A 16,060-nucleotide genomic window follows, 5' to 3' on the forward strand; every position below is an offset into this window, starting at 1 on the left:
AAGATAATACGTTCCAATCTATCTCTTTTTCCAGCTGTTTATTTTCTCCCCCTAATGTTGGAAAAATTAATTCATCAAAATGACAATCAACAAATTTGGATGTAAACAAATCTCTTGTCATAGGCTCTAGATATTTAATAATAGAAGGAGATTCATAACCAACATATACTCCCAACCTTCTTTGGGGATCCATCTTTGTGCGTTGTGGTGGAGCAATTGGAACATATACCGCACATCCAAAAATTCTTATATGGGAAATATTTGGCTCCTGACCAAAAGCCAACTATAATGGGGAGACTTCATGATAACTGGTTGGCCTTATGCGCACAAGTGCTGCTGCATGCAAAATAGCATGTCCCCACACTGAAAGGGGAAGTTTTGTCCTCATTAGCAATTGTCTAGCTATTAATTGGAGGCGTTTAATCAATGATTCTGCTAGACCATTTTGAGTATGAACATGAGCAACCGAATGCTCAACTTTTATTCCAGTGGCCATACAATAATCAATAAAGGCCTGAGATGTAAATTCACCAGCATTATCAAGACGAATTGTCTTAATTGCATAATCTGGAAATTGTGCTCTTAGCCTTATTATTTGGGCCAATAATCTCGCAAATGCCATATACGAGTGGACAATAAGCACACATGTGACCATCTTGTAGGTGCGTCTATCAAGACCATAAAATACTTGAATGGTCCACATGGAGGGTGTATAGGCCCACATATATCACCATGTATACATTCCAGAAATGCAAGGGATTCAATCCCAACTTTAGCTGCTGATGGTTTAATAACCAATTTTCCTTGAGAACAAGCAGCGCAAGAGAATTCCTTAAATTGAAGAATCTTCTTGTTCTTCAATGTGTGCCCATTTGAATTCTTTGTTATTCTGCGCATCATGTAGAACCGGGATGGCCTAACCGGTCATGCCAAATGATAAAATCATTAGAAGTAGTAAACCTTTTGTTACTATGACATTTGATTCAACCACACCAATGTTTGTGTGGTACAACCCAGAAGAAAATGCGGGTAAGTTTTTGTGCACATATATTTTCCCGCTTTTATTGTAGTAATATAAAGTTATTCAACCTTTCCTTCGTTTGATGTCTCAACTTGGTAGCCATTTTGGCGAATAGATTTGAAACTCAACAAGTTTCTTTGAGACTTACTACAATACAATGCATTATCAATAGTTAATATCGTTCCTCTAGGTAGTGATAAGGCCGCTCTTCCAAAGCCCTCAATCAACTTTGTACTACCAGATATTGTATTAACATAAGCCTTTTTCATAACCAAATAAGAGAAAAATTTCTTTTCTCTTAATATTGTGTGAGTTGTAGCACTATCCAAAAGACATAAATCTTCATTACTCATCTTGGATCCAATTGAAGACTGGAGAATTTTAATTTCATCATAAAAAAATAAAAGTACAACATGAGAAATACGGAAAAACTAACATCACCAACGATAACACAAGACAACTTAAGTACTACTTGAAAATAAAAATAACTTTAAATGAGATAAAAACACTGAAAATAAAAATAACAACATAATTGCATTCCCCAGTAAAATGATCAAACTTTAGTTTTGATCTCCAAAGAAATCTTCTACTTCCAAATGAGTAAGATCATCGAGGCCTTGAAAATCATCATCATTCAAAGCAAGATTTGCCTCGGCATTGTCATCATTTCTGTTTGAAGGCCCTGCCTCAAAATTATTTTTAAAGGTCAAGTGAGACTCCACTGGGGCATTAGCAGAAGATGCTCCAACATTATTTGCCTTTCTTTTGATGGAGTTTTGATAAAGCCCGACAAAATGCTCAGGTGCATGTCATTCAATTTTCCAATGACCTTTCATGCCACAGCGGTGGCAGTTACCGCTTTTGCCTCTTGAAGGATTGTTTTGAGAATCCATATTGTTCTCTCGTTTGCCATGACCACCACGATGACGACTATTATATCGTCTCTTACCATTGCCATGACCACCACGATGACGACTATTATATCGTCTCTTACCATTGCCATGCCCACGTACATTCATATGGCCATGATTATTATTCTGCCTTTTTTCAGACTTATCACGTCTAGCTGCCATATTTGCTTTAGGAAGCGGAGCTGATCCTGTGGGACGGGCTTCATGATTTTTCAGCAAAAGGGTATTATGTTGCTCAGCCACCAGAAGGCATGAGATCAATTCAGAATACTTTTTAAAACCCTTTTCACGGTATTGCTGCTGTAATACCATAGTTGAGGCATGAAAAGTCGTAAGAGTCTTTTCCAACAAATCTTCATCATTCATAACATCCCCACATAATTTCAATTGGGAAGTTATTTGAAATACAACAGAGTTATACTCACTTACGGTCTTAAAATCTTGCAACCATAGGTGCATCCACTCATATCGAGCCCTTGGCAATACCGTAGCATTGTGATCATACCTTTCCTTCAGGCCAACCCACAATTCAAGTAGATCTTTCACTGTCAAATATTCAACCTTCAAACCTTCATCCAAATGATGATGAAGGAAAATCATGGCCTTCGCTTTGTCTTGGCTTGATGCCTCATTACCCTGAGTAATGGTGTTACCAAGGCCTTTAGCGGCTAAGTGAATCTCAACATCGAGAAACCATGATAGGTAATTATTTCCAGAAATGTCAAGTGCCACAAACTCAAGCTTTGACAAATTCGACATAGTAAAAACTATCAAAGATGATAACTAATTAGAAATCATTAGGATAATAGCGTAAAGAATCTTAAAAATTGACATAATATTAAATTTGTGATCTATATACACTAAAGTGATAATTTCATAGAAAAGAATACTATTTGTTTCTTCAAATTATTAGTATATCTTTGATGTTAACTAGAACCAAAATGTCTTCTAACTTTAACACAATTTCAAATGTCGAACAACATAAAATAAGTATTCTTCTCTCAATTAATTCTATTAACATGGAAATTAGCAACTTTCACATGGCAATCATACAAATAACTTAATAAAGAAACATAGAATTCATATTAAAGATACTAATCATGAAATCAAAATATACAACGAAGAAAACAAAATGAACAAATATACCTGAACAACGAAAAGAGCTCAACATCGTGCTGATAACGTGTTAAGAAATGTAGCTCAAAGTAACAATATAGAACAAGAAGATAAGTAGAATAAGAGAAGAATAGATAACTTTCTTATTTCATCAAGTGTTCAAGTGTGTTCCATCTCACATTTCATGCCTCTATTTATACTATTACATATGAAGGTTACAAAATGATTGTCTTAAACATGACATTAACAATTGAGATCATGGGGGATGATCATGGGGGATGATCATGGGGAGGGATTATGGAGGTGTGGGAGTTACAATCATAATGGTAATGAGTAGTGGGAGGTTATTTACACCATGGGTGAAAGTAGTGAGAGTAGTGGACATCTATATTTACTAAAGATTTTATAACAGTACATCTCTTATTCTTTTGTTGTCGTTGTTACATTTATATTAATATCAACACTTATGACATAGTCTCTTTATTATAGTTAACGAGTTACTTCATTATAGTTAGGGACTTCATTTTATTGTAGCTAGAGACTTGTATGTCCATATATGGATAAATGTGAGAATATAGAATCTCTAGTAGTTAGATGATTTCAAGTCAAACAGTATTAAAATGAAATAACTCTGAATAGATGGAATTAATGCCGAAAATTTATATTGTTGACCTCAACTAACTTATTTGGCTCAGTTATATGTAAGTGAAAGATAACTTTCTTTAGTTTAATTTCTCTTTGTCTTCCTTAAGCAACTCAAAAAATTTTCTCCTCTCTCTCTATGTATTTTCCGAACACACAATATCATATGGTGCTTGAAATGAAGGTGGATCCGGGCTGAAATTTATGGGTTCTTAAAGCGATGTCAAGCTAATATATAATAATAACTGAATTTATGGTTAAATTTATAGATATTTAATGAATTTGTTAATATACTATATAGAAAGATTCTGAATAAAAGTTACTAAGTTTGAAGTTCTAGTTTATTAATTGTCTAAATTCGGATTAGAGTCAATTCAACTTGGGCTGGATCGGAGTCATCAAAATCTTTAAATTTTTACCTAGCTATACTATAATAGAAACCTATTTACTACCTTTATTTAGGTTCCTTATTAATTACTTTATATACCTATAATTACTAGTTTTATACAAAACCATAAAAGGAGGAAATGAAACATACCTTAAATATGGGGTATCAGTTACACATAATCCCCTACATTTAAGATACTCTTCCTTTTTCCAAGGAAAACTATATCTGTCTTTGTACTTATCCAAAATCATCACCTCTCTTTGTACTTACCCAAAATCATCACCGTGAGAAACCCACTGAACCCCAAAATCATCACCTCTCTTTGTACTTACCCACAGTAAGAAACCCATTGATACCCATAATCTTTCTAACCTAAAAATCTCGCTAGCTCACTCCTCTTCCACTGTTATCCCCCCAAAATTGCAGATTCTTTCCTCTCCCAAAGCTGTTCATATACAATTTCTCTCTTTAATCGTCCAAAATCTCTTTCTTATTTATACAATACAGAAGAAATTCGAAGATTTGCTCTACAATCAAGTTATGGGTAAGCTTCACTCTACATTAAAGTTGGTTTTAGGTTGAATTTCATAATGAAACTCGAGGAAGATGAAGTTTCAGAATTGTATTACGATTGTATGATAAAGGTATCATAATTGTATCTGAGTTGTATTTTATACATCAATACCTAAGACAATTCTGATACAATATTAATAATATTAAAATACAGTATTGTATTATAATTTAAGTTTAGAGTTGGTTCTAGGTGGATGTTTTAAATTGGAGCTTGAAAAAGATGAAGATCAAAGTTGTATCATAATTTAGAATTGTATCACAATTTGTACCTAAAACAATACATGATACAATACTAATACAAGTATAATACGATATTGTATCAGTTTAAGTTTAGAGTTGGTTTTAAGTTGTATCATAATTGTATCAGAATTGTGTAAGAATTCTTTCAGGATTGTATCAAATTTCTATTTGAATTATGAGCAGTTGTGAGATCGTGACGAATTTCACAGTTTGTATCACAAATATATGATAATTATATATTAATTTATTAGTATTGTATCAGGTATTATTTTGGATATTAATGTACCGTCTACAAGTTATATACAATTGTGATACAAGTATGATACAATTACGTTTTACGTATTGATGTATCTGATACAATTTAAATACAATTATGATACATTTTATCATACAATTCCTGAATATTTCTTCATTTTCAGTGTTGTCCGGTCTCCCAGCAAAAGAACGGTGCAATTGATGATTTAATAATATAAAATAGTCGGCAATGGTGGGAAGAGAGAAGATGGAGATTCTGGGTGTAGATTAAGGAATTTTGTTGTAAAAAAAAAAGGAGAGAAGAGGAGAGGGAAAAAAAGGAAAGGATATAATTGAACCCCGTAATTGAAGGCACTAATAATGGGGTGGGAGCCTTTTAAGGAGCAATCTACACAATTTGTAAGAAAAACCTAGATACTTATTAAAAACTACAAAACATAGAGAACATTGGTAAATAAGTTTCTAATATAGTATAACTAGGTAAAAGTCCCCAAAATCTTGTTTATTAGGCTTGGGCTTTTTTATCTAGTAACTGGCTTTTCAGTGAACACTCTTTTTGAGTTATCCATTCTGGCCCAAAAGGAAGTTTCAGCGTGCCTACCACTCATAAGTGTTCAAATGTTTTTCTAGCTAAATCCTAACTAGAGGCCTTAAGTTAAGATAATTGACCAAAGTCAATATTTTTTGAGTAAACGAGCCCGGATTCGTAGTTTGAAGGTTACAATAGGTTTATATGATGATTTTGAACTTGTATGTATATCTGAATTAGGAGCCGAAGGGCTCGGGCGCACTTCAACACTGTAGCATGAAAATGGGAAGTTTAAGGTTCATAAGTTTGAATTGCAAGTTGACTGTTAGTTGTAGCATTTTCCTTTGTGTTTTGACCCTTTAGATAAGTCCATATAGGCTATTTGGACTTGTCGAGATAGTCTGGAGGGGATACGAGGAGCTTAGTGAATTTCGGTGCATTTGAAGAAAGTTTTAAAAGATTTGAGGTGCCAAAACGTGATTTTCTGCACTTGACCTAATTTCACAAGAGAACTGTTCTAAATTTATGTGGGTGAAGATGCCTTGATGAGAGTTATATCCCTTTATATCTTATTTTAAGAAATTCAAACCGTTAATCAGTCAAACAAATGTACAAAAAGTTCTGACTGTTTTAGTAAAGGAAAAAAACTTGTCGCTATCTCTGAAAATCTGTACCAAAAATTTATGCACCTGTGTTTATAACCCCATTTCGTACTTGAACTTTATTTTATTCTGGGAGCTATGAAGCTCGATTTGAAGCGATTTTTGAATGATGTGGTAAGTGATTCTAACCTAGATCTACATATCACAAATCTACCACGAATTTTTTTCTTGGAAACAAGAAATGTAAGAGGAAAAGAAGGATCTTGACTTAAAAGTTAAGAGAGTACATTTTAGGGGATCTTAACAGAAATTTAGACCCAAAATTGAAAATAAATTACATATTTAGACTCGTGAGAGTATGGGTCAATGAGATCCGACTTTTGCTTGGGGGCTTGACCATGTGGGTCCAGGGTTGATTTTTTGTTGACTTTTGAGATTTTATTAAAGATCGAAACTTTATCAGTTGGAATTAATTTCTATAGCTTCATTTGACTTTCTTGAGCATTCTTTGGACTAGATTCGACTCATTTTACGGATTCAAAGCTAAAAAAGATGGATTTTGAATAATAGAGCTAGCCCAAGATAAAGGTAAGCATCGTGCTTAACCTTGACTTGAGAATTTTTTTTCAAAGAATGGACTTATGTGCTACATGCTATGTGTTTCGAGGTGAGATATGTACGAGATGACGAGCGTATTTACAGATACCAAGGTTCTCCATGCTTGGGGTAGAGTTTAGGCATCTTTACGCCTTGTTTTGGTACATGTTCATTTATGATATGCCTTACTTGTTTGTATGACTTCATGAGCATTCTCAATCATGCAAGAGACCATGTCTAGGCTTTTGACATTTTATTTGGACATGATGGACTATTTTGTATGTTAGAGTACATGTTATAGCCGTAGTCATACTTTATACATATGCATACATCTGTGCATTTTATATCTTTATCCATATGCATCACATATATTTATCTCCGTATATATGCATACATCCCTGTATATGATTCTATGATATGGAATGAGATGGGCATGATGAGACATTTAGTGCAATTGATATTATTATGGCTTGATGTGACATTTCGTGTGGCTTGATGACTGATTTATGAGACAGTTGATTATGGAACTATAATTCTCGGGTACATGGATTTGAAATCCGTCCCTCCGGAGTCACATGATTACCCATGCTATATTGGGTTGTGTGCGCACAGTATTATTAGATATCTTGGAGGTATCGGTCACCAGAGAGGTATAGATTAATGTACAATTTGAGTCTTTATATCATAGACATTCTAGACTCTTATAAAAGCATTCATGTATATCATTTATATATTGTTATTCATGCATTTTACATATGCATGCACGAGACTTGTTAGCATGTTGTTGAACACTTGAAGGGTTTCAAAGTGACGTAAAATTTCATTCTTTATCGTGCGTGGGCATTCTAAACTTACGTAGAATCTTTCGAATTAATACTACTTGTTGCATATCTCCTTTACATGCGGATTTGGTGCATTTGTATATGCTTTTGATCATGTTATCTGAAAAAGCATGCTTATTATCTTTCTCTTTGACTGTGCACTTTATTATTATTATTAATATTATTATTATTATTATTATTATTATTATTATTAATATCCACTATTTTTGGTTTTTCTATGTTATTTTATATGTTTATGACCACATAGGTTATATAAAACGAGTATCTCTTGACTAAAACCCCGCCGCTACTTCATAGAGGTAGTTTTAATACTTAACTGAGTACATAAGGTCGGTTGTACTATACTTCTGCACCTTGCACGCAGATTCTGAAGCTCAGCCGTTCCGGAGTTTGAGAGCGAGCACTGAAGACATATTAGCATTCCAGTTATTACCTGTCATTTGTTCATGGTAGCTTAGGATTTTGTATTTCTATTTAAGTACATTGAAACAGATAATGTATTTTCTCATATCAACATTGTATTCCTATTCATTGTTGCTCATGACTTGTGACACAAGCTCTTGGGTAGTTAATAAAATTTCACAATTTCGCTTCTTATTTATATGCTTATCTTCTGTAGTGGGTTATGCTTGTGTTGCTTGGTTCGCTTAGGTGGTTGGATTAAGTGCCATCACGACCTGGTGGGATTTGGATCGTGATAAAGTGGTACTAGAGCACTAGGTTTAGAGGTCTTAAGACTCATGACCAGTGTCTTAATAGTCTTATTCATGAATACGTAGAACTCTGTATCATGAGCGGGAGACTACAAAAGTATTTAGGAAAAAATTCTTGGAACAATTGACAAAACATCATTCTTAAGTCACTTCCCAAGTTTTCCGTTTTTGTCCATTCCTGATGGGATTATCTCCGGCTCCGAGACATCCTAGGAACATTCCATATATTAATCATGGACTTATTTACTTATATTAGTTCTATGGGTAAGACTAAATTTAGAGAATTAATCATTTCATTTTTTAAACAAGAGGAAGAAGATTACGAGGAGAAGTGGGAGGAGCCATGTTGTATAGCTGATGGGATAATTTTTTTTGTCATTGATGTTGTGGGAGAGGAGGTTGAAATACCTGTTATCACTTTTTCGCACTTGTACATAGTGCTACCTGTGCTTGGGTTTACTTCAATATGGAGAAGCTCATTCAAGAAGGGGAAATCCCCGTGCTTGAAGGTAAATATCAATCCATTTACTACTTAGATTAAGCAATTTATTAAGTTGATTTTTTTAATTTCCCACTCGGTGTCCGTTATCCGTATTAAAAGGCTCTGAGTAATCCAAATTTATGTCACGTAACCCATTAAAAAGAGAAGGCTGCCTACCAAATTTTTTTTTTCATTCTTGAAGCTCGAACTCGACACCTCTTATTAAGGGTGTAAGAGATCCTATCATCCTACCACAATGCATGGTTCTACTTATTAAGTTAACAGCACAAACTGATCACTCACTCACTACAATTTATTTCCTTTTTCCTTTTTATTTTTGTAGTACTATAGTACGTATGAGTATGTACGTATATAATCCTAGCTTATACAAGTTAGACATGTCATTTAATTTTGAAAGACATATATATAACTAATACTGAGGTCAATTATTATATAAAACAAGATGTGTTCATTTAATTTTAATTAACTTAATAAATGTAAAAATTCTTTTACATAATGCATAAAACCTAAATTTAGATTTTCTCAATATGATTCCATCTTATTTGAGAATCCACAAGATTAGGAGATAATGACATATATCGTCTAGTTACTTGCATCCCTGAGTTGGAATCAGTTTTGAGGCGACGACATCTTCCAAGCATCTGCAAAGATGATATTGAGCACCCAATGTTGAAATTTTTCTTAGAACAAACTTCAAAAATGAGGAAGTATTCAACATTTTTCAAGACCTCAAAAGCCCATTCAGTTTACTCCAAGATTTACAATATTGGTCCACTACATGCTCACTTAAGAACCGGAATCTCCAATTCACCGGTCGCCGGATCGGAGACCGGTAGCTTGAGGCAAGAAGACAGAACTTTCATGACATGGTTGGACAGACAACCTGAGAAATCTGTAATATATGTTAGTTTTGGAAGTAATGTTAATGTCCCGTGACCAAATCTTGGAATTTTGGCATGGTTTGAATAATATGGGTCACTAGACAAGACTTGATTTTTGATGATGGGCCTAATGGGCTTCCAAAGGAGATTGAGTTCAAACTAATGAAGGGGTAAAAATTGCACGGGCCGCCCTATTTGGTCGCCCCAATTTAACCTATACTCATTTTTTTAAAAACTTTTAACTTGTACCCACTTTTTAAACAACTTGAGCTCCCTTTCTCTTCCCCCTTCTCCTCCATCATTTTCTTTTTTCTTAATCTACAGAGCTGCGGACTATAAATATTACAAACAAAATCGACCTTAGAGCTAGCCTGCCTATTATATTACTCTCCGACAGGGATAAATGTTGTGCATAATATATGATACATGCCAGTGGGTTCGCACCTTTTATTTTTCTTCTAATTGTTTGTATAGCTGAGTAAAACAAAGGAATAATGCAGACATTTATACAGATTTGCAAAAATGTCGTAATTCAAGTTGTAATGAATTCCTATTAACGCTAAACATCTCATCTGCCTCTATTTCAATAGTCTAACAAAGTAAATGCAGAACAGTCATGAGATAAAAAATTCTACACGAAAGTAATTGTTGGTTTTTCAAGTCTGAATACATCGAATGGTGCATCTTAAGGGGTTACAAAGACAATACAACACAAAAATTTCAGCTCTAGAGCTGAAGTTTCCCAGTTACAACACAAAAACTTCAGCTCTAGAGCTGAAGTTTCCCAGTTACAACACACCAAACTTCAGCTCTAGAGTTGAAGTTTCCAGTTACAACACAAAAACTTCAGCTCTAGAGCTGAACTTCAGGCCCGGCTACTAGAATGCTGAAGTTTTGTGTGATTGCCTTTGCTACTTCAGCCCCGTGTGCTGAAGTTATGCGAAAAAGCGGGTACGCTTGCAATTTTTTTTGCAAAGCGGGCACAAGTTAAAATGTGACACAAAAAGCGGGTATAGATGCAAATGCCCTAATGAAGGGGCTATATCGTAAATTGGGCTCCACAAGAGGAGTTCCGGCCCATAAAAAGCCAACTTTAGGATTTGGCACGTGGTAGCCTAAAGTTATTCTCTCTCTTCTAATGGTTCAACCACCATCCTAAAATAAGCTCCATCAAAATTATTTTCCTTAAAAATAGCAAACAATATTTAAAATCCTCTCTCTCTTCTTTCATAGCAACCATCATCTAAGAAATTAGGTTTCATTTCCTTCAGTAGTATCCGAAAAAACTTTCAAATATTTGTAATTATTTTTTACTTTTTTATCTCTCTCTCTCTCTCTCTCTCTCTATATATATATATATATATATATATATATATATATATATATGCATAAAATACATTAATAATTATGTTATTTGTATATCACAGTGTATAATATAATAATAATGTGTCTATCAAAAAAGTATATTAAAATTTTATTTTCCTTCTTTGTATAACACATTTTAGATTGAAAACTCAAGTTCAAGACGACTCCATATGTGTATCCCCTATTGTATCCCGTGTATATCTCTATGTACATCAGTGATATCTCATGTATATCATGTGTATCCGTGTATATCCGTAAAAATTTGTGTTATATATACGATATACAATGTGATATATATACGGGCGTCCATAAAAAAATTGTGTTGTATACATGATATACAAAGTGATGTATATAGACGTCCTTAAAAACCTGTGTGTGATATACACTAATGTACACCATATACAAAGTGATATATACTTGTCGCAGTTGGATTTTTAGGTATGATTTTTTATCTGAAACCAGTCTAAATCACTTCTAATCTTGCTCAAATTTTGTATGTAGCCTCGTTTAGGTATTTTCAACCAATTTCAATCACACCCACTCGTTCAATCCACCCAAAAAAAAAAGAAGAGAGAAAAAAATAAAGTTGAAATGTATTTTTTCTCTCTTAGTTTTTGCTTCTGATTTTCTCTGATGTAAGATCAACTGTACCTTTTCATCCCAGGGATTTTTTTTGCATAATTTGCAAGAATTTTTGCTAAACTATGAGAGCGAAAGAAAAGAGATAGAAGAAGAAATACAAGGAGAGAAAGGGGGAGGGAAGCCAAAATAAACAGTAGTTTTTTTTTAGAGAGAATATATAAGAGTGTATACGGTGAAATCAAGTGTCCCCGATTTTGTGGGCTCGAAGGGTCATGTCGAGGAACAGACTCACTATGGGCCGAGTTCGAACCTGAGGACGAAGCACGAGGCACGAAGAACTAAGTATTCGGGAACATCGGAGCCTAATATGATCAGCTTCGAGATAATGCCATTATGGATTTGTAACAGAATGAGAAAGATTCCTGCCACGTCCCTAAGAACGTGGCATAACTTCCGGAATAGATTTGTACGAATCCTTACTAGGCGGTTAGACAGCTATCCCAATAAAATTCTTTACTGTAAATAGAAATGTACCTTATTTAGGGTTCCCCTATTATATAAAGGGGACCCAATCATTTGTAACGATAATCAATCATTGTCAGAGAATATACTCTCTTACTTTCTCGCTCACTGTTCATCAGAATTGTCCTTTAGCTTTATTATTCTTGCTTTCTTGATTCACATTGAGGCCAGACTAGCTCGAGGCCGAGACTAGCCTACATACCGGTTTGGTTTTACTTATTTCTTTCATCTATACTTCAGATTTCTTGGTTATTAATTAGTATTGGACTAAATCACATATCTTTAAAACCATAAATCAAGTTTAATTGTTACTCGTATTTCGAGGTAAACAAAGAGAGTAGTTTTTTTTTTAGGATTTGGGCATATAATGCGAATTGTTTGGGGCTATCTTTGCCAAATCTAATATAAAGCTAAAAAAATTACCAATTCCTGTTATGTGTTGTTTTAGGATGCCAGTTTTTCAATTTTTAACCACAGAGGATCAGGGGTGGACCTAGAGCATTGAACACGGGTTCCCGCGAACCCAGTAACTCTTGCATAGACTGTGTATTTATATTAAGAAATCCACTTAATATTTGTAAATATGTAACTGAACCCAATTATTATTGCATATTAATTTAAAATTACGGTAAGAACCCATAAGTTTCAAATCCTGAATCCGGATGACACTTAACTCTGGAAAGTATCACCTGTTGGTCTGCCCACGATATGTTGGCCAATTATTGCTGACCAAAAAGTGAACAGTAGGTGTGTGAGTGCAGAGTTGGACTTGATATGAAGCATTTATGTGATAGACTAACACTAGAGAAATTTGCTAGGACTTTAATGGAAGATAAGGACGAAGAGATTGCAAAATCATCTTTCAACTTTGCTAATTTGGCTCAAAAGAGTGTTTTGGTAGGCGGGTCATCGTTTTGTAACATCAACAAGTTAATTGAGGAAATAAGATGTTGTGAACCAAGTTGAGTTAGGAAGGGATTATGGGTCAGAAATGTCAAAGGACGCTGATCCAGTTGGGACATTTGGGCCAGAAGTTAAAGTGAGAAGAAGCCCAATGACTAAATACCCGAATGGAATGCTAGGACGTTATATTTGGGATCCAGGGGGAGATACAGGAATTGAAGCCTCGGCTGAGTGTGTTCTTCTCATCTCCTCTGCTGAACCTGTTTCTCATCCCCTTTCTTCTTAGCTTTAGGTTGCAATTTCTCTTCTCATCTACTCTCTAATTCCTTTAGTGTTGTTTTCTACTATTGTATTGCTATTTGGTTATTGTAGTTCCGTTTATTGAGTTAATATAATCAGTTGGTTTGGGTGTAATATCCAGTTGTTACATTGGTGCTTTCATCCAGAGGTCTCCAATGGAGGACCAAAAAGTACTCAAGGCTTTCATTGATAATTCAATTCGTGATTCAGTTCAACAAATGAAGGATTCAATTTCTAAGGATCTAGCTGAACTTCGTTCTGTATTGTTGGAGGTTATGGGGAAAAAGGCTATGACCTCTTTTCAACCCCGAGATACAGCCATGGACGCCAAATTATGGTGGTTTCGAGGCGAGAATCCGGAGGATTGGATATTCCAAGCAGAATGTTACTTCGATTTTTATAAAATTAAGGATGATCAGAAGCTTACTAGGGCGTTATTCTACCTTGATGGTGACACATTGGAATGGTACCAGTCGTTGTATAGGAACAAGCAATTAATTGATTGGCCGCATTTTGCTGATAAAGTGAGAACTCGATTTAAACAGAAAGGGCTCAAGTCGGAAGGGAAATTAGCGAAGAGGAGTTGTATGACCAACTCATCTTTCTTGCAAAACTATGGTAGACAATGTGACTGCAAAAACAAAATTCATGCGCATAAGGTGTTTGATGAATCATCTGATAGATCCAAAGGTGCATATTCTCTTGTTTTGAGCCATGTACCAAACTCATCTGACTTGGAATCTACCTCCCAAGGTAGAAACTTAGAGGCGGCCAACATTATCGATAAAATGTCCAATGGCGCAGACGATAGTGATTTGTTGGAATTGTCATCATCAGTTACGTCTTTTGAAATCCAGGATGGTTTGGACTCTGTTGAAATTGACCTTAAAGCTCATACAGATAGTGAGACTACAACGTTAACAAACTTTGAAGACACAGTGTTTCTCAAAGTTCCGCAAGGAACTGGCTCTAGTCAGCGACTCCAATTTGCACCTGATGAATCGTTACCAGCTCCTTTTGATGGCTCTCTCTTGCTTCCATCCAATGTCGAACAACCAACTGCACATGTCTTGTTTCATGAGATTAAATCTGCTTTGGAAGAAGAAAACACGAGCCATGTGAACAAGATGTTCGCCGAAATGCCATATGGCTAGTGCCCAAGGTATGTACTGATGAATATGAATTGGATGATGGCGACTCACAGGAAGACAAGGTGCTTCTTGAAAATTTCCCAAAAGAGATACCTGGGTGGCCTGGAGAAATTGTAGATATGATTTCATTTCTGGTTTCTTTTGTTGAATGTGGATATGAGGTGAAAAATAATACTACCATAATTACTTGCATCAATTGCCAACTTTTAGATACCTTAAGGTTTCACGTCCCCAGTGCCACATTAAACATCAATACATCCTACCGAAGCCAGGTTAATGGTGAAGATAGATACGTCATTCTTGGTATGAAGTGCCCTGCACTGTTAATGACATTGGAGGCTTGTAACAACCAAGTGCTTCCACTAGTACTATACTTTGGTGCTTGGGATACGGATGGAAGGGATACTAGGCTACCAATTTCTAGTTATGTGGATAAGTGGTTCGACACGGGACAGGAATTTAGTGTTGCGTCAGGTTTTTCACCTCTTCCTCATATTACTCCGACTTCTACATTAGATGCACATAAGCTGTTTAAATCAAGTAGAAAAGGGTCGAGTTGTTTATTTGGAAAGTTGTATGATTGGGAGCAATTAGGTGGAATTGAATTGGGTGTTGATGCCCCTAACACCATTTATCTTGATGAATGTTTCCGGGTACCTAAGAATACTGAGGATCGACATCTTGATAAAATTTTTATGGAGTTCGAGCATGGCCTTGCAGTAAGAGAACTTCTTTTTAATGATGACAAGATGGGAATATCTGGATGTATTGTGTCAGCAAAGTTTGTGCACAAGGTTTTGAAGCAGACAGTGGGAAACCATTTGATGGATGTGCAAAGGCAAAACAAATGGACAATGCTAAGTTCTCCTGCTTATTTTGCTTGCGATATTCTCAGGAAGACTTTAAAAATCCTTTTGCCAAGCAACAATTCTGATTGGAACGTTACTTTGCAACTTCATTCTTATTCCTCAACAGGTTTCATTGTGTATCTCACCTTTTCAAATCTTCCATTTGATCCTGGTATACATGATATTCCTCTACCCTTTGGCTCCAACAAGACTATATTTACAGATAGTAGTTTTCGTTCTACTTATGATTTAATAGCTACATTGTGGGGTGGGCCAATTGATGAGTTTCTAGTTCGCACCTTTGAATGCATCCGAGATGGCGCTACTGATGCTATCCGGAAAACTTGTGAGTTAGTGGAAGCTCAAGTGGTTTTCTGGGATATGAGAGAATTATTGATATTTAATTTATCTCGTAGTGGTGTTGATGGTGAACCTATACTCCCAAAGTTTGATAAAGTTCTTACTGAGCTTTATGCTCTAATTGATGACACATGTGGCGACATTTTATTAGCAAGTATTTTGGAGGCATCGGGGGATGGTTATGTTGGGGTGTTACAATGTTTTGTTTCTGTTGCAG

The 16,060-nt window shown here is 35.2% G+C and overlaps 1 protein-coding gene across 1 annotated transcript; it reads right to left on the reverse strand.

Moving 5' to 3' along the window:
* On the reverse strand, window positions 1,582-2,691 carry LOC109230232. The gene is made up of 2 exons (XM_019395754.1): window positions 1,878-2,691; window positions 1,582-1,703 (listed from the first exon to the last, which is right to left on the reverse strand). The coding sequence occupies exons 1-2, from the start codon at window positions 2,689-2,691 to the stop codon at window positions 1,582-1,584; spliced, it is 936 nt and encodes a 311-aa protein (XP_019251299.1).

This window comes from Nicotiana attenuata, chromosome 7 (genome assembly GCF_001879085.1).
Source record: "Nicotiana attenuata strain UT chromosome 7, NIATTr2, whole genome shotgun sequence".
In the NCBI taxonomy this organism is placed as follows: domain Eukaryota; kingdom Viridiplantae; phylum Streptophyta; class Magnoliopsida; order Solanales; family Solanaceae; genus Nicotiana; species Nicotiana attenuata.

Bases quoted from the DNA above. Each gene is read 5' to 3' on its own strand.
- LOC109230232 (XM_019395754.1), bottom strand. From the start codon at position 2,691: ATGTCGAATTTGTCAAAGCTTGAGTTTGTGGCACTTGACATTTCTGGA. The intron at 1,704-1,877 runs GTAACTGCCACC...ATTTTGAGGCAG, and splicing joins TCCTTCAAGAGGCAAAAGCG to GGCCTTCAAACAGAAATGAT.